The sequence below is a fragment of the Hemicordylus capensis genome, chromosome 2, assembly GCF_027244095.1.
Source record: "Hemicordylus capensis ecotype Gifberg chromosome 2, rHemCap1.1.pri, whole genome shotgun sequence".
In the NCBI taxonomy this organism is placed as follows: Eukaryota; Metazoa; Chordata; class Lepidosauria; order Squamata; family Cordylidae; genus Hemicordylus; species Hemicordylus capensis.
Window position 1 is genome coordinate 95,699,268 of NC_069658.1, and position 22,869 is coordinate 95,722,136.

At 42.4% G+C, this 22,869-nt stretch overlaps 1 protein-coding gene across 8 annotated transcripts in view; it reads right to left on the minus strand.

Moving 5' to 3' along the window:
* The window catches only part of AOPEP (aminopeptidase O (putative)), a 340,341-nt gene that overhangs the window by 309,968 nt on the left and 7,504 nt on the right, over positions 1–22,869 (minus strand). For all 8 annotated transcript variants that reach the window (XR_008316388.1, XM_053297171.1, XM_053297172.1 and 5 more), the window contains exons 2-3: positions 15,437–16,402; positions 8,492–8,658 (exon numbers count right to left, since the gene is read on the minus strand). Coding sequence is in view for 7 of the 8 variants with exons in the window: in XM_053297171.1 (XP_053153146.1) it covers positions 8,492–8,658; positions 15,437–16,239 (970 nt within the window). In the remaining variant the exon portion in view is untranslated. The remainder of the gene's footprint in view (positions 1–8,491; positions 8,659–15,436; positions 16,403–22,869) is intronic.

Consider the following 22,869-nt stretch of genomic DNA (forward strand, 5'->3'; position numbering starts at 1 on the left):
AGGAAGAAGGCATAAAGGGGAAAAATAATCTAGCGCCCGTTATTATAACGGGCTGAAAAATACTAGTTTTAGATAATGTTCTTAGGACAGATGGGAACAAATAAACATGGCTATCATGCCTAGTTTAGCCCTTAGGTAAGTCACTATCTCTTAGGTTTAGCCCCTCAGCTAAAATATGTGGTTAATAACTGACACCTATCTTAAAGTGGTGGTGTATAGATTATCAAAAATAATGCACGTTAAGTGTTTTGAACACTCTAAAGCATTATATAAATTACTATGATTTTAGGTCTATTCCTATCTGTCTTAATATCAGAAATTCTCAAACTACCTGCTTACCACTTGCTGAAACTAAAGGACACAATCAATTGCCTATTTTTCTGCTTTCTCATTTATCTCTAATGCTTAAAGAGTGTTTTCTCTTCTTCTGCTCTTATTGCTTCCAAGAATGTTATGGTCTTTTCCCATATCCCTGACGCTGGTTTTCCCTTTTCTTGCTCTGTGCCTTTCTACCCACAGTGTTACATCCTCATCATCCCCTTGCATTTTTGTTGCTGTCTGTTGTCTCAATAGTATGCCCTGGTTCGGCTCCCTTGGACACAGCACCACCTAGGGTGGAAATGAAAAAAATATTCATGGATGCAATGCATCTTTCCACTTAGCACTGAAATGGTCCAACTGAACAGAAACACTTACACATTTTGGACTGTAACTAGAGCTTGGAGTAGAAAATAAAGAAATTAACCCCTTCCCTTTAAGATCCTGTGCCAATTAATTTTAACAACAAATTTTACATTGAAAATTTAGGAAGATCGGAAGCTGCCATATACTTCTCTGTAGCTGCTCCTGGGCTGTGGAATGCACTCCCAGCAGAAATCCACAATTTGAATTCTTTATTGGCCTTCAGGAGAGCCCTTAAAACCTATCTGTTTGGCCTGGCCTTCCAGGGTTTTTAAATAGTTGTAATTAGTTTTAATGTTGTAAGCTGGTTTTCAGGGTTTTTTAAATCATTCTGATTGTTTAATTACTTTTTTATGATGTTTTAATTGTTAATTGTTGTTTTACATTGTTTTATACAATGTTTTTATGTTTTGTTACTGATTTTAATGGTTTTGTTTTAATTGTAAACCGCCCTGAGCCACTTTGGAAGGGTGGTACAAAAACTGAATGAATGTGTGAATGAATGAATAATAAACATTGAGTCAGACCATTGGTCTATCTAGCTCAGTATTGTCTTCACAGACTGGCAGTGGCTTCTCCAAGGCTGCAAGCAGGAATCACTCTCAGCCCTATCTTGGAGAAGCCAGGGAAGGAACTTGGAACCTAGATGCTCTTCCCAGAGTGGTTCCATCCCCTGAGGGGAATCTCTTATAGTACTCACACTTCTAGTCTCCCATTCATTTGCAACCAGGGTAGACCCTGCTTAGCTAAGGGGACAAGTTGTGCTTGCTTCCACAAGACCAGCTCTCCTCTCATGTAAGCTTTTGAGGCGCAAGTGGGCTAACTTCTGAACCGCCTAACCGATTTGAACCAAATTTGCTACAGCTGTAGGGACACCTCAATGGTGTAGATTGTGACGATGTCATCCAACCCAATTCAAGATGGTGGACATGTAAATGTTTGAGTCACAAGTGCACTAACTTGTGGACCACTGGTCCCTTTAATTTTTTTGCATCCCTGTGCAGGATGAGTTTTGTTCTGGGCAGCAGAATCAAGGCACTGTATGAATACCTGCATTCAGAGCGGGGCCTTCCTAATTCAACCTGAGCAGGATCTAAAGTTAACTGAGCGGACATCAGAAAACATGTGAGCGCACGCATGTGCGCATGCCTTAGACAGAACAGTGTTGTGGACAGTCTAACCGATCTGAACCAAATTTGCTACAGCTGTATGGACACATAGGGATGCCCCAATAGTGTAGTTTGCAATGAGGTCATTCACTTCAATCCAAGATGGTGGGCATGTGAACTTTTGAGGTGCAAGTGCACTAACCTGAGGACTGTCTAACCAATCTGAACCAAATTTGGTACAGTTGTAGTGAGTGACACACCTCAATGGTGTAGTTTGTAATGATGTCATCCACCCCAATCCAAGATGGCGGACACATGAACATTTGAGGTTCAAGAGATCTAACCTGTGGACCTCGATTTGAACCAAATTTAGTCTAGCTGTAAAGACAGTGAAAAGAAAGTAGGCAGATTAGTTCTTAATAGAACAACTTGTTTTAAACCAAAAACAGACTTGAGAGACTTTCAATTTAAGCAGAGGAACAGCATGGGTAAGGTTCACTTAACTACATTTATATAAGTTTATTACTCTCTAAGACCAGAAAACAAAACAACAAAATTACAGGAAAAAACCTAAAAGAGCTTACAAAAATTACAGTTACAGTACATGGTTTGGTCACGTAACTATTTCTCTGCTCAAAATCAGCCCTTGAAGTTTCAGAAAGACCACCAGTGAGTATGGCTGCACAAGATTTCCACCCTTGTGCGAGTTGTGCAGCTTGTTCGTTCAGCCTTCCCACCACTGAATATTGGGACCCGGGTTTGAAGAAACATGTTAGCTCAAGATTTTTTGCTAACTCTAAGACAAAAGGGACTGTGTATGTCATAGTCCCTGGTGGCGCAGTGGTAAAACTGCCGCCCTGTAACCAGAAGGTTACAAGATCGATCCTGACCAAGGGCTCAAGGTTGACTCAGTCTTCCATCCTTCCGAGGTCGGTAAAATGAGTACCCAGAATGTTGGGGGGCAATATGCTAAATCATTGTAAACTGCTTAGAGAGCTTCCAGCTATAGAGCAGTATATAAATGTAAGTGCTATTGCTATTGCTATTGCTATAGTGTGTCCATGTAACTTGTGGTATATTGGGAGCACTATGAGACCTATTAAGACCCGTGTTCTTGAACACAGATCTAGGCTTAAGAACAGAATATTAGATGTCCCATTAGTGCCACATTTCGTTGAGAAATCTCACTCACCCAATGACTTTAAGTTTACACCTAGGTCCTTTGACAAACAAGATAAGCAGAGGATCCTCCTTCAAAAAGAATCTCTTTTCATTCACAAGTTCAACACATGTATACCCAATGGGTTAAATGTTAATTGCGATTTCTCCTGTTTCCTTTAAATATAAGGGAAATTAAGATCAGCACAGCTGGTCTATTATTCCCACTTATTAGGTCATTGATTGATGGCTGGGGAGAGTATTTAACTCCAAGGTTAAGTATAATCCTTTAAGGAGTGCAGCTTGTCCAAGCAGTTACTGTGTTGAGATGCTGCTTTTAGAGACAAGGCTTGTCCAGATTTAAAGTTGGTTGGTTTGCATATTTATTACATGTTTTCACTATGCATTTTGCATTATTGGGGCTTGATTATTATGATTATTGCTGCACAGACCTTTATACTTCTGATTAAGATACTTGCGAAACGGACTACAACCTAGGAAGTCTGTCAAGGTTCCAGTTTCCACTTTTTCCACTTTCAAGATTTCTGTGCCCAGCTTCTCAGTTCAAGGTTTTCGTGCAGAGTGCAGCTCCTCACATTCATGAGGATTGAGTTCCGGCACATCAGCACCATTTACACCATTATCTACGACCAGCGTTTCAGTGACTGTCATCAGCATCACATTTCTGATCTTGTGGAGCTTGTTCAGCCCTTATCATTGTATTTATTGACTTGCTGTTGTAACATGGGTGCCTGTGGGAATTTGTCATTATATGTGTAGTTTGGTTTTATCCTGCATTGTGCCTCTGTATGCATTACCTTGCTCTTTGTTCATGGGTTTTGTGATATAGTTTTTGCATTTAGTACCCATGTTCCCCCAATTTTTTTTTCTCCTGACAAGAGAAGAGGCAGACGTAGATGATCAGGTTTAAGTGAGCAACATGTAAAGATCTAGCTCTTTTTGTTGATTGTCGTATAGGTTTTTATTGAGGCTTATTATTGTAATGCATTTATGCAAACTGCTTTGGGAAGTTTGCCTGGAAAGTGATATAAATGTAAATATAAATATAAATGCCAAAAATAAAAAGTAGTAAGTAAATCCCTTATTCTTGCGACAGGCAAAGGATTCCTGAAGCTAAAGGATACTGCATAAAACCAAGATTCAATGCTGGATCCACATGACACCTGAACTGAGTCATTGGATAACTTTTAGTTAGAAAACGTCAGGGGAAAGATGCATGTGACCGCATATCACATCTAGTATGGACTTTACACACAGTGATCAAAGAGCAAGGAAAGTGTTAGCTGTGAGGTGAGGAAGGGTCACATTTAATGGGGAAATGTTATGGTGAAATAGTGCTAAGTTCTACACAATGGAAGATATCTCTGTTCCCCAAAACAAACTAATTGATCAAAAATTGATCAAAAAAGAGTTAATTCCACTAACTGGATATTCTATAATCTCTTTCATTTTCACACTGAGAAATACATTGCATTAAATCTTTGGAAAGGCAGAGGGGCTTAAACTGGTTTATAATTGCCAAAGGGTGAGCGGGAGGGATTGTTTATTGCAAATACTGAACAAAATTAATTAAATGCCTTTTCTGTTCTCTACAGCACCAGAAGGCACAATTTTGGATTACTAAATCAGTGCAATCAGTGCTAGAAATGTGGGAAATGGATGTCATTTGTGACACGCTAATCAACAGCATGTTTACCATTTTCCCCACAATTAAATTTCCCAAGTTACAAAGCACCTCTTTTTTAATCCAATTGTTTTAAAATAACATAGCAAAAAAAACTGTAATGAGAAGGAAAACTATCCTTTGTATAGATCATTTTTGATCAAACTATTAGCAAAAGAATGTCAGAATTTGTTGAACTGCTAAGATTTACAGCACTTCATTTAAGGAATTCCAGTTACAGACACCTTGTCATCTCATCTTTTAATTAAAGGGTTTGAGAGGAACTTTAAGGCTGCAGTTCTGTGTATACCTAGTAGGGTGAACATCCCACTGAACTCAATGGGACTTATTTCTGAATAAACATGCACAAATAAACATGAGGGCCAGTGTAGTCTAGTGGTTAAGAGTGCTGGACTGGGATCGGGAAGACCTGAGTTCAAATCTCCATTCAGCCATGGAACTCACTGGGTGACTCTGGGTCAGTCACTTAACTCTCAGCCTAACCTACCTCACAGGGTTGTTGTGAGGATAAAAATAACCATTTACACCACTTTGGGACCCTTGGAGGAAGAGTGGGATATAAATGTTGTGTGTGTGTGTGTGTGTACACAGATGGATAGATAGATAGATAATCATACTATCTGAACATGAATAACACACATGCACTCTCCACAATTGACACAGCATACTCTGGCAGTTACTTCTGAGTGAATATGGACAATACTGTGCCTCCTTTTCAGCAATCTTACTGGTTTTGCAACCCCTACTTAAGCCTTGACATTGGTATTGCTAGGAGTAATCCCCCTTTTCAGTCCAGAACAATATGCTTATGGGTCTCCCAGGCAGTACCAGGACTTTTCCAGGTCCAAACTGACATTACTAGAGACCAAACAGGAAAACACATTTTGTATGGAATGTGAGAGAAGGCTTGGCACCAGTGCCCCTCTCCTATACTTTATACCAATAGCAAAAGGGCTGGGTAAGTCTCTGTAAATCAGATGTATTGGGAAGACTCTAGAACAACTGCAAACAAATCTGGTGAGCATATACTATGAAGCCTTCCCCAGGAAATAAAAGGTAATCACACATTTAAAAAATCCCTCTGCAGAGCAATCTTCCCTCTCAAGCATGCAAACAATTTCCTATTACCTTGAGGTCTAAAATCTCAAGATTAAATCAGCCTTGAAGCGTGAGTCTCGCACTCATAGCAAACCCAGCATTGCAGATTCACCCTTCTCCATGCTGCTGTTCCTGAGGATTGAGGCTGTGCTGCCTTGATTCTCATTATCCTGACTATCCACCCCACTGAAAGCCCAGATAGAGTGCACTGTGTGGATATTTTGAGCCCCTCAATCTCTCGCAATTTCAACTTAGCTGCCCAGAATTCCCTTCACCGTGTGGATTGCCAACCTCATCGCTCCAGCCTAGGCAAGCTGCAAGACAGGTAGCTATAGCCCTTCTCACAATTGCCCGCTTTAGGACAAGGATTCCTTTCCTCACTTTCAATTTCTTTTCTAGAAAGCAGAGTCCCCAGAGACTCCTTAATTAGTGTTTCTCTGAGTAACACATCGGTGGTCATAGGAAAAGAGAGTCAATGTATCAGTTTTTGACTCCATGGGAAGAGAAACCCATACAGATACTGTCCCTGTTTGACAAACAGAGCCAATTGGAGACAATCTATATTCGCACCAGTTTCTCCATCCACAAACAAAAGTTAAGTAAATTCTCTACAAATCCCCATCCTGACCTCCTCCGCTAACATCCTAATTACAGGGACTAATGGGAGAATTTCCCCCTCGCAATCAATCGTCTTCTCTCAAAAGCAATCGCTGCTGATTTGTCACCTGGTCGACCTCTAAAAGCAGCTGCATTGCATTAACATGTTTTGCCTATCCCCTCCTTTCCTAACCAGCCTATTCCCCTGATTTGTGGTTCCTTGTGTCAATTCTCCCCGCCTGTCTCAGGAACCATCCCCATGCAGCACTGCCACATTAGCAGCTAGTGTAACAATAAGGAGACTCACTAGGAGCCACATCTCCCAAATCTCTATGGTTACCCTATTGATTTCAATGGTTATTAGTGAATGGGTTGCTTTTATTTTATTTTATTTATTTGACGCATTTGTTTACCACCCAAAACACAAGTCTCTGGGTGGTATTCTGTGTTTATATTCATGTAAGTGAGCTTAGTCTTTCAAATTCCCACATTAATGATTTTGTTTACTAGTGTTACAATCAGAAATATGTTCTATTGATTCCCCAAATGAGACTGTGTATTTTGATTGCTATTCAATATATGTTTGTCTATTTTACATTAGAAGTTTGTGGTCCCCATTTATATCTTTCCCACTTCAGCATTCAGGTTAGTCTGTGTTGTAAAGTTCCCACAGCATTCACATGCCTTGCCCTACGGGTACAGACAGCAAACAACTTTATTCAAGCATTTTTGTTGTCTTCAAGCCACCTTGAAGACTTAAATGGTGGGAAAGTGGGGGAATCTGTTGAATATATAAAGATATTAACAGTTGTTTGCACTGCCACCTACTGGTATCTCACAGAAGGGAAACCACCCTCCGCCCAGTCTGAAGCAAGCAGTCTGACACAAGGAAGACTGTCGGTTCCTGATACAAGATTCTCAGCCTGCCATGTCTGTTGAATGAGTGTATGTGAGTAAGTACACTTGGCAAGAGGTAGAAAAATATTTTACTAAGAGACATCAGCATCTAATTTTTAGACAATTATTTCCAGTGCTGATATAAATCCTTTCCATGTTACAATTTTAGTCATGGGAATGTTCCGTCTGGGGTGAAAGTCAGTGTGGGAAGGAGTTTCAATGGCCAAGTTAAGTCAAGCGTATAATGCTTCAAAACAGAATAGCAGAAATTAGTCTCAACTTCTATAACGGAGTTCTAAAAGAAAATATCTTCAAAATACCAAGACTTGTTGAAACAACAAATAGGAACACATGAAGCTGTCTTATACCAAGTCAGACCACTGTCCATCCAGCTCAGTACTGACCACACTGATAGGTAACAGATCTCCAAGGCTTCAGGCAAGAGTCTCTCTCAACCCTACCTGGATATCAGGGATTGAGCCTTCTGCATGCAACCCCTGCTAACTTGGCAAAGAGGCACCTTTTAAGGTATTCATTCTCTTTATTTAGCGGGGGAGAGTAACTGGCCCTATCCACCCCCAGCACAGTACCTCCTGTGACTGTTGCTGGTGTCTATCTTATGTTTCCTTTTAGTTTGTGAGCCCTTTGGGGACAGGGATCCATCTTATTTATTTATTATTTCTTTGTGTAAACCGCCCCGAGCCATTTTTAGAAGGGCGGTATAGAAATCGAATAAGAAAGAAAGAAAGAAAGACAAGGTAGCACTATTGTGTCAGTGCAGGATCACACACAATGATATTTTGCTCATGCTGCAGGAACATCGCTCCAGAGTTGCATGGGCACCAGCACAGTTGATTTGGATCTGAATTCCAATCTACTAAATGTTGTGGCATCTACAAGGACAGGATCCATGGTAATTTTATGTTAATGAGCCACTCCAGCTAAGGAGAAAGAAAGTAGCACCTCCGTGTAATTTGCACAATTACAAAATCCTGAAAATCCTGGACTTTGCAAGGAAAAACAAGGATTGATAAGGAAAGAGGGCACAGCCAAAACAGAAAGACCAAGACACATGTAAAAGAAAGAAGAGTTGGATGGGCAGCACAGAGAGGTGGAGTCAGAGAAAGTAGAGCTGAGCAGAAGTCTAGAGTACTGCCATGCTACATGGCAGAAGTAATATTCCAGTATTAAAACACTTCCCAGATGACATTTTGTGACACATATTAAGACAATAAATATGCTGTACCTTGCTTAGATTCTGTTGGTTCCGCTGCATTTTCACCACTCATTAAAACAACAAAGCATGCATCTGCTTGGACTGTAGCTTGCCATGTTGACATGGCAACAGGAGGTTCTTGACATGGGAAAAGGGCCCTGTTGTTTATTGGAGACCCTACTGTGTAAACACATGGCCTATAAGGAAGAGGGGGGAAAAAGATATGAGTGAAACAATGTGTACTGTACAGCTAATTGCAGGAAATACTGAGTTCTCCACAGAAACAGAAATTTAGACTATCAATACCTTCAGTGCATCTGGTCTCAATAAAGTTTGACAAGAAAGAACCAAAGTATTGGATATTTTCTTTCATCTTCTTTACATGCAATACATCTTCTTCTATTTGTTTCGCAGCCAGGAGGCAAGGCAGAAAATAGCAGCATATACTTCTACCATCCTTTGCATTTATACGATGCTATGCCCAGTGGCATAGCAAGGTGTGGAGGACCCATGTCCCATAATTTAGTGATCTTTACTATTTTTCAAGCGGGGCCCACTCTGAAGGAAAAAAGCTTTTAACATGACAGCCCCTTCTCACTGTGCTGATCTCCACACAGTAGATAGATAGATAAACTTTATTACGATCGTAGATCAGACTGTGCAACAAAAAACATTACATAAGACTAGAGTGTATAATACAAACAATGTAGCAAAACCTAGCCACATTGAAAATACTCCACACAGTACTGCACTTTTCTCAGTGATGGGAATGCCCTTAACAGAGATGGCTTTTAAGAGCTCTTTTGGGAAAGTGCTGAGAAGAGCTACACTTGACAACAATCTGTGTATGCCTTCTAAAATGGTACAGGGACTCAAGAGGGCTCTGATTTCCTTAACGGAGCCCCAGTTAAAGAATCTCATGGCAGCACTGCACACTGAAAATGGTAGTTTCCGTATGATGCAGGGGAACTGTGCAAAATATTCAGCCTCAGTCAAAGCTTCACAAAGGCCCAATAAACAATTAGACAGAGGGTCCCATCAGATCTGCCACTAGTCCCTGGGTTGCTCTTGCCTCCACCGCCACCACCAGCCAGCTGCCCACCCACATACCTACCTACCTCCACCTGCTACCACTATTTTCCAGCTGACACACATGAGGGCAGGGCAGGGGGAGCCATCCATCCATGTGTGTCAGGGCTGGTAAAGCTGACAAGGGCTAATGTCAACGCCTTGTGACAAATGCTGTGTATTGACATCATTGGCCTTTGTCGGCTTTGCCAGCTGTGACAAAAGCGGGACAATGGCTCCCCCAGTCCTGGCTCCATACATGTGAGAAATGGCGGTGGCAGCAGCAGGAGGAGGGGTGACAGGTGAACCCCTACATGAAAGGGGTTAATTATATATTAGAGTAAGAATGGGAAATCAACAGAAGATTTTATGTATGTGTGCAATATGAAATTTTATCTCTGGAAATACAGGAAGTCTACTTAAATTTCTGGACACTAGCCTTGTGCACTGAAAACAAAATATTAAATGAAATATTTTGGAAGCTACAGAACCTGGTGGCCTTTTATTTCTATCTTCTCAAGAATTTTACTGCACTGTCCCCAGCAGGCCTCATTCTTTTATCATGATGTTTACTGAATTGAGAGGACAGACCACCTGTTACCTGACCACCTGTTACCTGACACATACCGTCATCCTCCCACATACTGAGACTTTAATGTTAGAGCTAAAAATATTCATAAGGATGTTGGAGAAGATTTAACAGGATAGAATTGACTACTACACTTCTCTTTTCTACATCCTTCTCAAAAACTACTGAGGAAAACATACAGACTCTTCACCAATCATGCTGCATTAGATAGTGATCCTATTGTTATGCAAAGAGGCCCCTCTTCTACAAAACGGCTGCACTCAGGTCACAGTCAAGCCAAAAATACATAAGATGGCCAAACTAGTGCTAAATGAGAGCTGTAATGCTTAAGACTTGAAATGAAGTGACTGTGCTGTGCCCTGGCATTGCTTAACTTTAAACCTGTTTCTTGTTAAATTGCAGTTGATTACTTAAGATTTGGTGAACGTGTATCAAACCATGGAGAGGAAACCATCTGTGTGATGGGTGAGCGTGGAAATAATCTCTCTGCCATGAGATGTGGTGACAGCCACTGCCACATCTCTCTGCCACGAGATGTGGTGACAGCCAACAACCTGGATGGCTTTAAGAAGGGTTTGGACAACTTCATGGTGGAGAAGTCTATCATCAGCTACTAGTTGGAGGGCTACAGGCCACCTCCAGCCTCAAAGGCAGGATGCCTCTGAGTACCAGTTGTGGGGGAGTAACAGCAGGAGAGAGGACATGCCTTCAATTCCTGCCTGTGGCTTCCAGCGGCATCTGGTGAGCCACTGTGCGAAACAGGATGCTGGACTTGATGGGCCTTGGGCCTGATCCAGCAGGGCTGTTCTTATGTTCTTAATTATTCAGTTGGTCAGGGGCAGTGTTGATTCAGGAAGGCCCCACTCTGAATGCACGTGCGCACACAGTACCTTGATATTGCTGCCCAGAACAAAACTCATTCTGCACACAGATGAAAAAAATTAGAGAGAACATTGGCCAGGAGTGTTGAAGAAAGTCCAAAGTGCTGGGTATAACAGGAGAATGTTATGCGCAGAGGTCAAGCTCCTGGCGCAGGTCATCCACTAGAGTGACCAAGGCAGTTTCAGTGCCATATCCAGGGTGGAAGCCAGATTGAGAAGGGTCTAGATAATCCATATCATCCAAGACTCTCTGCAGCTGGAACGCCACCACACAGTCTATCACCTTGCCCAAGGTTAGGTTAGAAACTGGTCTATAGTTGTCTAGGTTGGAAGAATCAAGGGAGGGCTTTTTAAATAATGGTCTTACCATTGCCTCCTTGAGGCATGGTGGTAGCACACCCTCCCTTAATGAGGCATTTATTATAGCCTCCAGCCATCTGCCTGTACCCTCCCTGGCAGATTTTATTAGCCATGAAGGGCAAAGGTCAAGAGCGCAAGATGTTGCCCACACATGGCCCAGAATCTTGTCCACATCCTCAAGCTGTGTTAACTGAAAAGAATCCAACACAATAGGACCAGATAGTACCCAAGGCACGTCTGGCAGAACTGTTAAAATCTTGGAGTCCAGATCAGCATGGATGTGAGCGATTTTATCTGCAAAATGACATGCAAACTGATCACAATGGGCTGTAGATGATACCTCCCCCATTACCTCAGGGGATGTGTGGAGCAATGTCTTTGCTACACGGAACAGCTCTGTTGGTCTGCACTGAGCAGATGCAATGGAGGTGAAGAAAAAGGCGTTTCTTCACCGCCTTCACCACCACCACAGAGTAGCCCCCCAAACAGGCTCTAGCCTATGTTCAATCAGATTCGTCACGACTTTCTCCAGTGCCATTCCAGCCATCTCCCAAGTTGTTTCATTGCCCTAAGCTCTGAGAAAAACCAAGGAGCAGAACTCCTCTTGTCTTCTGGGGCCCCCAGGTCTGCTCCCCCTCAAGGCTACTTACGCCAAGAGGCTTGTGCCCCTGGCGCAGCCTGGTCTGTTACAGCCAGTAAGGATCACCTGGAAGGGTAGTGCAAAGGCATACAAACAGTCAGGCCCCGCCCAAGGATGACTTTTCCTCCCTTCCACTTGAACTCTTTACCTCTTTACCTTGATCATTATCACTTGTCATAGCTACCTGAATAGAAGTCCCCTTTCTGGAGAAATTTATATCTGTCCTGACTCTCCACACTAACATATGTTGGTATTCGGAGCCACACAGAAGGATGCAATAATTAACAGTAATTAACATTTACTCACAGTAAATTAATTAACATTAATTAATTAATTAACATAAATTAATTAACATTAATTTACTCACAGTAAATTAATTAACAGTAATTAACATTTATTCACAGTAATTAACATTACAAAAATATGGTTCTTCCTCTCTTTCTTCTCAGGAGAAAGCCAGTCCATATCCTACTAATCTTTTACTTTTATACTGTAACAATCTCTGGTCTTCCATTGTCTCATTGTAGCCCCCTTATCTCTATCCTGCACTCTGCTACAAAAACAATTTACCTTTCTCATCATTCCAACCATTTGATGCCCCTGTTTAAACCCCTCCATTAGCTTCCTGCCTAGTCTGAGATCCTGCACAAGCTTCCCATTGCACTTGTCCCTGCCCCCACCATCTATAACCTTGCTTTCATGACCTTCCTCCCCTTTTGTCCAAACATATCCTTCCCTGTAACCTTCTCTCATCCAACTCCACCACCCTCAGCATCCAAAGCTATCCTGCTTCCTCAAACAACTCCATCCTTTCTCCCTTGCTACCCCTCCCCTTATACCTAGAATTGCCTCCTAGAGTGCCTCCATGATGACACCTCTCTTATTTCTTTTAAATGCTTCCTCAAAACCCACCTTTTCTGACAAGATTATGGTTCAACTCACTAGTCCCTTTACTCTGTTGTAACTAAGTCTAAGTATGATTGCACATTCTTCCCCAGTTTATCTCTGCCTCTCCTTCCCTCCCCTTTCTCTGATATGTCCCTTGCAGAGTTCCCTCTGACAGGGATTCCCACAATCCCCAAGCAAAAGACATTGCAGCTGGGGATTCTGGGAGTTGTAGTCAACAACATCTGGGAATCCCTGTTAAAGGGAACACTGGTCCCCTTGTGTACATTTTTGATTGTGGACCCCTTGAGTCAGGGACCAGTCTTCTAATTATTTGCAAAGCATCATGCACATAGCTGGCATGGTGTTAATAAATAAATCACACAAACAAATATACACAATCTCTTATCAGCCATGGCAATTCACAGCTGGCAAGGGTGACAGTAGCACTGGGGCAGGAAACACCATTTCTGTGGTGGGCGTGTTGTCTCTAGTCCAGCAGCAGAAGTGTGAGATGGAATAAAGTCATGCTGCCATATTCTTACAGTGGCTGAGCTGCTGGACGTTTGGCCAGAGACAAAGCTTTCAAATCCCGCAGGCACTGAAGGAGCCATAAAAAAGGCCATGGAAAGTTACAGTGTGCAAACCTGGTGATGAAACCTATCAAGATACCTTGCAAGATACACCTCAGGCTATCTAGGCTAAAGATGAATATGAGAGAAGTGGAGCCAAAGATACACACAAGGCAGGAGGGTGGGATAATGCACTGAACAGCACTGTCTGGAAGACAGGAGGTGTCTGTATCTGGAGAAAAATTTCACAAGAAAGGAAAACATCTCTTGTCATTTCTGAAATACCTCTGGCAGTCTCATATGCATAAGGGAAGCATCAAAACAAGTAAGCATGTCTAGGCAGAGGACTAAATCGCTTGTTCTACTTAGAAGTCTATGGCAACTTCAGTGAGGCAAGGTATGTGGGGACAGTGCAGTTCAAAGGAGGAAACAGGTGGCTCCTAGAATAAAGTTTCTCAGAGACTAAAGTAACTACTAAAACATGCTAATTTACAGCTCTATAGAGTTGTTATACACTTAGGGCCAAACTAGACAAGGCAGTGAGAGAGTCATAATTGTAACTACTGTAGAATTTTAAAAAGAGTGAATGCAGCTGCAGAGGAGGCCAATTCAGATTGGGGCTAGGGAAAGGGGGCCTGCCCCCTTGTGGTGCTTTACCAATCTAAATCTCTTGTCCCTATCTGCTGCATACACACAAAAACAAAGGTACCTTATAAGAATGTCTGAGTTTTGGCCTGTGGAGCAAACAGCAGCTCAGGGGAGAGGGACTTCAGAATGGGAAAATGGAATGGGGTAAAAGGATTAAACCCAGTGCTGCAGCCTCTATCTGGGCTGGGGGCTCCACGTTCACCATTGACATATAAATACAAAATCATAAGAAATCCCATCACAGATCTTCCACCATTCTGCCTAGTTGTACCCCAGGAAGAGTTTGTTTCCCCACCTCCCTATATAGTGCACTAAATATTTAGAGCCAGTGTGGTGTAGTGGTTAGAGTGCTAGACTAGGTCCGGGGAGACCCGAGTTCAAATCCCCATTCAGCCATGAAACTAGCTGGGTGACTCTGGGCCAGTCACTTCTCTCTCAGCCTAACCTACTTCACAGGGTTGTTGTGAAAGAGAAACTCAAGTATGTAGTACACCGCTCTGGGCTCCTTGGAGGAAGAGCGGGATATAAATGTAAAATAATAAAGTAATAATAAAATAATAATATTTTATAGTCCAGCTGTCCAGTGCTGAAAAGAATACACAAGTGAATTCATTACCAACCAGGTAACTTGCAATCTATATTCAATGGACAAGACAACAATGGGAACAAGATCTGGAGCTGATAGATTCATAACTGGGATGAAACTGGGGTAAGCCAGAGGAATAGATAAGATGCATAGCTTAGGAAATAGTTGTATTACATGTCTATTACAACCTGATTCCTTTCTTAAATATTTCAGGCTTTAATCGCTATATGTTTTTAGTATGACTATATGCATTAGCATATATATGACAATTACCTCTTTGCTTGTGACTTCTGCTAACCTATCTTCAAATATTAACTGAAACATTAAACAAATAGCACAAAAAACCTCTAATTAAAAAGAGCAACCATATCCAGAACATTTTAACTTTGTCATCAAAACACCACACAGACAACAAAATTAATAAAATTAGGCTATTAACCCTAGAGAGTGAGAAAAAATATATATAGTAAGGTGAAAATGTTATAGAGTATGTTTTCTTCTCATGTCTGATATCCAGAGTAAACTACAATAACCTGTCTCCTGCCTTGAATATTCACACTTAAGAAATGTTCACTGGATCCAGACTTAAATTAATGTAATCCTGCTAGCCATGTGAGCTCTGAACTTTGCCTGCTTTGCTACCAATCCTTCTAAATTCAAAATGAGTATCTTTGACAGTTCAGCTCTGCCCCATCTGGCACATAACATGAACAGGGATATACAGAACAGCTAAAACTGTTGCATACCTGTTGGTCTGGTCTGTAGTCCAGCTAAGGGATTTTCCTTCTGGCTTTGTTTTGAACCATATCCTTATGGCATGAGGGAAGTCTCTTGGCAGCTGGACTCCTGCTTTCCTGATCTCCAAGCTCCAAGTGCCAGTAACAAACAGCAGATCCCCACAAGCAGGTGCCTGACTGCAACGCCTGTAATAGTGGAGTTGCTCCCTCCAATGATCTGAAGATAATGTCACAAGTTCATGCACAATTTTATTCCTAAGATCCCCTGGATCCTCAGAAGCACTTATTAACTTGGCAGAGCTTGTAAATTTCTCAATGCCCGGAACAACAGCTACATCTACCTCTTCGACCTTTAATATAGATAAATCACAGCAGTCCAGGACTAGCAAAAAATCTTCACTCCCATGAATCTCAATGTCACAGCAGTTCTTTGAACTAGAAATCCCAGAAGCCTGTTCCCCGTTGCCATGGCTACCGTTTTTATCAGAAGTATCATTTTCACCTTTACCACAGACAGCAAAATCATTACATCCACTTTTAGTTGAGCAGGCGCTTGCATTTGGCACAGGAACGGAAGAGGCTTCAGGTGCCCAGACGTGGCAGGTTTCACCTGCCCAAGAATGACAGGCTCCTTCCACCAGCTTGCTGTCTTGTTTTCCGTATGTGCTGCCAGTTTCAAAGAACAGAACGATTGTGCCCCCAATAACTTGGCTTTTAAAGTCTACATCCAGGTCCAATACATAATGCCTTACCAGCATGTGGCTAGTATTGGCCATTAGGGGCAAATTATCTTTGGTAAGGTCTAGATCCATCTTTGTATGCCAATCTTCTATCCAATCACTTCCACCATTTGGATTTTATGTTTGTTTTTCAATCTTCTTGTTTGCTAAGTTTTACTGTTTTCATATATAGCTGTTCCATACAATAATGCATTTCCAATATAATGAGCTGTAGCATCATCACTTGTCTCTTACCCTACAGGAAAGAAGAAAGCCATCCAAAGTCATATGCCATTTTGAACATGGTCTATAAAAATGCTCAGATAACACTAAAGTTATTTTTAAAGAACAAATATTCAAATGTCAGATATTTATTTTGTTATTGATACAATACATTTTGAAGCAAGCAAACCATAAAAGAATGAACTTTGGAGAGCAACTTAAAACCAAAATTCATATATAGAAACAATCAGGGAACAAAGCCGATGAAACAGATTTCTGTTTGAGGTTGCAAGTTGAAAGAAAGAAGCCTCTACAATATAGCAGCTCCAACATGATCTTATTGCTAGCAATCCTATTAAGCAGTTAAAATTAACACGTAAACTTTAAATATAAATATTATTGCTTATCTCATTTTCAAGAAGCAAAATGTATCATATCTAATTCCTCACTTCAGAATGGCAATGACTCTTCTGCAATGAATCTCAGTAACAAGTGTGACTGAGGGCTAAATGGTCTCACGTGTTTTATACCCCAAGAGCAATAATTTAATACACACAATGTAGCTCCAGGGATTAATGTACTTTTCACATTATGCCTGCACTCAAATCAGCACTTCTGGTACATTAAGAGAAAATAAGTCAATTTCAAAGTATTCTTGTGAGATTGCGCATGGAGATTGTTCAAATGTATAGCTAAATATTCCAAGTATAGCATTACATCTTAATAGCTGGAAACCCATTAACATTCTGAATTAGAGATTTCTCACAGAGAGGGCTTTTCATTCTAAAAGAAATATGCAAATACCTACATACCGGAGAAAAATACAAAATTTCACCAACATTTGCTATAACAAAAAGCAGTTTTTCATCAATATGTGAAGCAGGCCATTTATCTTATTCTTCATCCAGTACATTAAAAACTGCACACAATTACCAAGCTTACTGTTTCCAAGCTTACTGTTGGTGTACCGAGCGCCCTGCTGCCCAACTGAGTCCCTTACTGAGCTCATGGACTTGGTCGCGGGACTTGTGTTGGAGTCTCACAGACTTTTGGTGCTGGGGGACTTCAATGTTCATTTCGGGACTAATTTGTCTGGGGCAGCTCAGGAATTCATAGCAGCCATGACAACTATGGGCCTATCCTAAGCGGTCTCTGGACCGACGCACATTGCAGGTCACACACTTGATTTGGTCTTTTACTCTGATCAGGGTGGTGTTCCGTGGGTGGGGACTCCCGTGATTTCCCCATTGTCATGGATGGACCACCATCTGGTTAAGGTTGGGATTACAACCACTTCCCATCTCCACAGGGGCGAGAGGCCTATTAGAACAGTCCACCCAAAGAGGTTATTGGATCCAGCAGGATTCCAAAAAGTCTTGGAGAGATTTAATGTTGGTTCTGCCGGTGACCCTGTTGATGCCCTGGTTGAGAATTGGAACAACTTGCTCACCAGTAGACACGATTGCTCCTAAGCGTCCCCTCCGACCCACTTCAAAACTGGTCCCTTGATATACGGAAGAGTTACGGGGGCTGAAGCAGCAAGGTAGGCGATTGGATCGCAAGTGGAGAAAGACTCGACTCAAATACGGCAGATTATGACATAGAGCACATTTAAAGATCTATGCAGCAAAGATACGTGCAGCAAAGAAGCAATTCTTTTCTGCCCGTATTGCTTCTGCAAGTTCACATCCGGCGGAGTTGTCCAGGGTTGTGAGCGGGCTAATATCTGCCCCCCCTCCCTTGAACCAGAATTTGGAAGCATCAGTCACCTGCTGTGATGTGTTTAATGAATTTTTCACAGACTAAATCTATCAGATTCGGGCCGACCTAGTTGGAGACTCCACAATTAATTTGATGTCTGAACTGGAGGTGTCCAACAACTCCTCTTATGTGGTTCGACTGGATTGGTTTCAGTTTGTGACTCCTGAGGATGTGAACAAGCTGCTTAGATAGGTTAGGCCTACCACTTGTTCTCTTGACCCTTGTCCAACATGGCTTGTTCTATCTAGCAAGGAGGCTGTTGTAGGCAGCCTGGTAGAAATCATAAATGCTTCTCTGAGGGAGGGCAGGATGCCTCCTTGTCTTAAGGAGACAATTATTAGACCTCTTCTAAAGAAGCCTGCATTAGATCCCTCAGGGTTGAGCAATTATAGGCCTGTTTCCAAACTCCTGTTGCTGGGCAAGGTAATTGAGAGGGTGGTAGCCTCTCAGCTCCAGACGGTCTTGTAGGAAACAGATTATCTAGACCCATTTCAAACTGGTTTTTGGGCAGGCTGTGGGGTGGAGACTGCCTTGGTCAGCCTGATGGATGATCTCCAATTGGGAATTGACAGAGGAAGTGTGACTCTGTTGGTCCTTTTGGATCTCTCGGCGGCTTTCAATACTATCGACCATAGTATCCTTCTGGAACGTCTGAGGGGGTTGGGGTGGAAGGCACTGTTTTACAGTGGTTCCGCTCATACCTCTCGGACAGGTTCCAGATGGTGTCGATTGGAGATTGTTGCTCTTCAAAATCTGAGCTTAAGTATGGTGTCCCTCAAGGCTCCACACTCTCTCCAATGCTTTTTAACATCTACATGAAACTGCTGGGAGAGATCATCAGGGGATTTGGAGCTGGGTGTTATCAGTATGCTGATGACACCCAGATCTACTTCTCCGTGTCAACTTGTTCAGGAGATGACATATCCTCCCTAAATGCCTGCCTAGAAGCAGTAATGGGCTGGATGAGGGTGAATAAACTGAAGCTGAATCCAAATAAGTCGGAGGTACTTATTGTGCGGGGTCAGAACTCCAGAGACGATTTTGCTCTACCTGTTTTGGATGGGGTTACAATTTCCCAAAAGGAACAGGTCCTCAGTCTGGGAATACTCCTGGATCCACACCTCTCCTTGGTTCCTCAGGTTGAGGCGGTGGCCAGGGGTGCTTTCTATCAGTTTCGGCTGATACGCCAGCTGCGCCCATTTCTCGAGATCAATGACCTCAAAACAGTGGTACATTTGTTGGTAACCTCCAGACTTGACTTCTATAATGCGCTCTACATGGGGCTGCCTTTGTGCATAGTCCAGAAACTTCAGTTGGTTCAGAATGTGGCAGCCAGGTTGGTCTCTGGGTCATCTCAGAGAGACCACATTACTCCTTTGCTGATAGAGTTACACTGGCTGATGGAGTTACATAGCGTCTTTGCTATGAACCCCACTGCCCATCATTCGCTATGAACCCCGTCATTTGCTATGAACCCCACCGCCCATTGAGGTCATCTGAGGAGGTCCATCTCCAGTTACCGCCAACTCGTTTGGTGGTCACACAGAGACACGCCTTCTCAGTTACTGCCCCGAGACTGTGGAATGCGAGCTTGTGGATTGTGGAAACAAAATACTGTTTGTTTAATTTTATGGTTTTTAAATTATTGTATTGTTTTAACTTTTATATGTGTTGTTATATGTTGAACTGTTTTAACTTTTATATGTGTTTTAATTGATGTTAGCTGCCCAGAGACGTAAGTTTGGGCGAGGTATAAATTTTATATAGGTAAATAAATAAATAACCTTCTAATCAGTATTGTACTCTTTTTATACCATCTTATTGAGTAATTAAGTGGGAGGAACTCTCCTAAAAACCATATTGTTGTTTCATTAAGGTATACATTCAGTATAACCACTGAATCTTTGAATATTTTATGTCTCAAAATGCATTTGATGGTTAATTCAAATAATATTATAACTTATACTGATTATTCAAATTACATTATCAGAGGAGAATATTGGCATGGAAATTAGTCAGATAATATGTCTAATTAAGAGACCTCCACAGTGGTTCCTACTTACAGTTTTCTAGATGTTTGTGCACACCAGTATGTCATATACTGGTAGGGGATGGGAGCCTCCCACCAACATATTTATTTAAAACATTTATACCCTGCCCCTCCAGTGCACTGCTGCTAAGGGAGGCTCACAACATTTTTTAAAAATAGATACTTTTTTAGATCTATTAAAAAAGATATTTTACATTTTTTTTAAATGTAAAATGAAAGATGAATAAAGAAACAAAAGACCAAGCTACAACCACATTTAAAATTACAACTTTTTTAAAAGTTTCATATTAAAAGTTATTAATAAAAAGGTAAAGACTGAGAATTATTAATACTAAAAGAACCGACCAGATATAAGCAGCACACAAAACATTAAATAGCTTCCCTAAAATGATGTGTTTCTGTTTAAAAAAAAATTAAATTAAACACTGAGGGAGGGAGCATGGTGGAGCTCTTTGGGAAGGATGTTCCAAAGCTGAGGGGCCACAACCGAAAATGCCCTGTCTCTAGTCCCCACCAACTGGATCTCTGTTAGTGGCAAGGCCATGAGCACAAGGGATGTGAGCAAATCTAGATTTGTGTACTGATTTGAAGCTCAGCCAGGACACCTTTAAAAGTGAAACGTCTGTACCTGCTCCTCTGCCAGCTGCCACTCACCAGTGGCACTCCCCATCAGCACCCCTTGTGCCACAGAGCTGTGACACCGGCACGCACATGATCTCTACAAATGCAAGGAAGCCATGTGCATACCACCAGCACGCCAGTGCACAAAGGGTGCTGGGGGGCATGCCGCTGCAGCAGGAAGCTGTGGCAAGCGGTGGAGGAGCAGGTATGGACCTGCTTTCCTCACTTTTAAAGGTGCCCCAGCTAAGCTTTGAATCTGTGCACAAATCTCAATTCGTGCACACCCCTAGAACAGGGCCTGAGATTCTGAGCGGAGAACCCTGACAGGTTCATATGGGTGAATTCAGTCTGACAGATACCCTGGCCCAAGCCATGTAGAGCTTTAAAGTTCAAGACCTTAAATCTAGCTCAGAAGCGGACTGGTAACCGATGAAGCTGCCGCAGGATGGGTGTGACACTCATTAAGTGACTTGCAACCACAAGCATCCTTGCAGCAGCATTCTGGACCAGCTGAAGCTTCTGAACCATCTTCAAGAACAGCCCCACAGCACATGGCAGTTACCAAAACATGAATGACTAAGGTCAGGTCTGACTTCTCCAAGTAGGGTCGCGGCTGGAGTACCAGCCGTAGCTGGAAAAAACACCTCTGCACGCCACTACCATGTGTGCCTTCAAGGACAGCATCGGGGGCCAGAAACACCCCCAAGCTGCAGACTTTGTCTTTCAGAGAGAGTGTGACCCCATCAAAGAGCAGATTTACCTCACTACTCGAATAATCAGTTTTACCAACCCAAAGCACTTCTGCTTATCTGGATTAAGTTTCAATCTGTTTTTCCCCATCCAGTCCAGAACAGCCTCCAAGCACCAGTTCAGAGCATCCATGCCTCCCTGGTGTCTGCTGACTTAAAAGATAGGTAGAGCTGAGTATCATCAGCATACTGATGGCACCATAGACCACACCCATCAATGACCTCTTTCAGAGATTTCATGTAGATGTTAAACGGTATAGGAGACAGAATAGATTCCTGTGGCACCCCACAGGCCAGAGACCAAGGGGTGGAGCAGGAATCCTCCAGCTGAGTATTGTTGGAGATGAACTTCCAGTGCATCGATCTTTTGCACCAACTGTCCTAATGACCACCAGGGGCATTGGGAGTAGAGACAGTGAGTCAGGGTCTCCCTATCTGTCCCTACTCTATGACCCCTGAACTGACTCTGCAGCACTTCCTGTGCTGAGTCACAATCCTTCCTTTCCTCCTAGAGAGCAGATGGAGACATCTCTTTCTCTCCTTACCTATCCACTATGTAGTCCTTTAGATTAGATATAGGTCTTTCCTATCTAAGTGTATTTAACCAATAAACGTTTAGTGTTTAGTCATACAAGGATCTCCATGTGTTTTCTCTAAATAGCTGCAATATCCAAACCATCCTCTGCTACCTACTCTGTAACTGGAGTGTGTGCTCATTCCTTAGTGCTCTGCTGTTTTACCTATTGTGGGTAAAAATCAACAACCTCTAACAAGTATGACCTTGCAGGTCTGAGTATGACCCTGCAGGTAGGAGCGGAGCCAGCCTATAACCATGACCCCAAGTCCCAACCTAGAGAGATGTAGAGGGATACCATGGTTGATAGTATCAAAAGCCACTGAGATCCAGAAAAATCAACAGTCATACCCTATCTATCTATCTCCCAGTGTAGGTCATCAACTGGGGTGACAAAGGCAGTTTCTGTCCTGTATCCAGGCCAGAAGCCAGACTGGAAAGGATTTAAATAACCAGATTCAGCCAGGATTGCCTGGAGCTGAGACACCACCACACTCTCCATCACCTTGCCCAAGACAGGGAGGGTAAAAATTGGTCATTTGGTCAAAAATTTCAAGTTATTTAAATCATCTGGGCCCAGTGAGTGATTGTTTGGGAGGGGCCTAATGACTGCCTCCTTCAGCTGAAGGGGCACCACCCCCTGCTACATAGAGGCATTTACCCCACCACCCATGGATCCAGTCCCTCTCTAGAAGCCTTCACCAACCATGAAAGTCAAGGGTCAAGCATTCACATGGTAGGCCTCA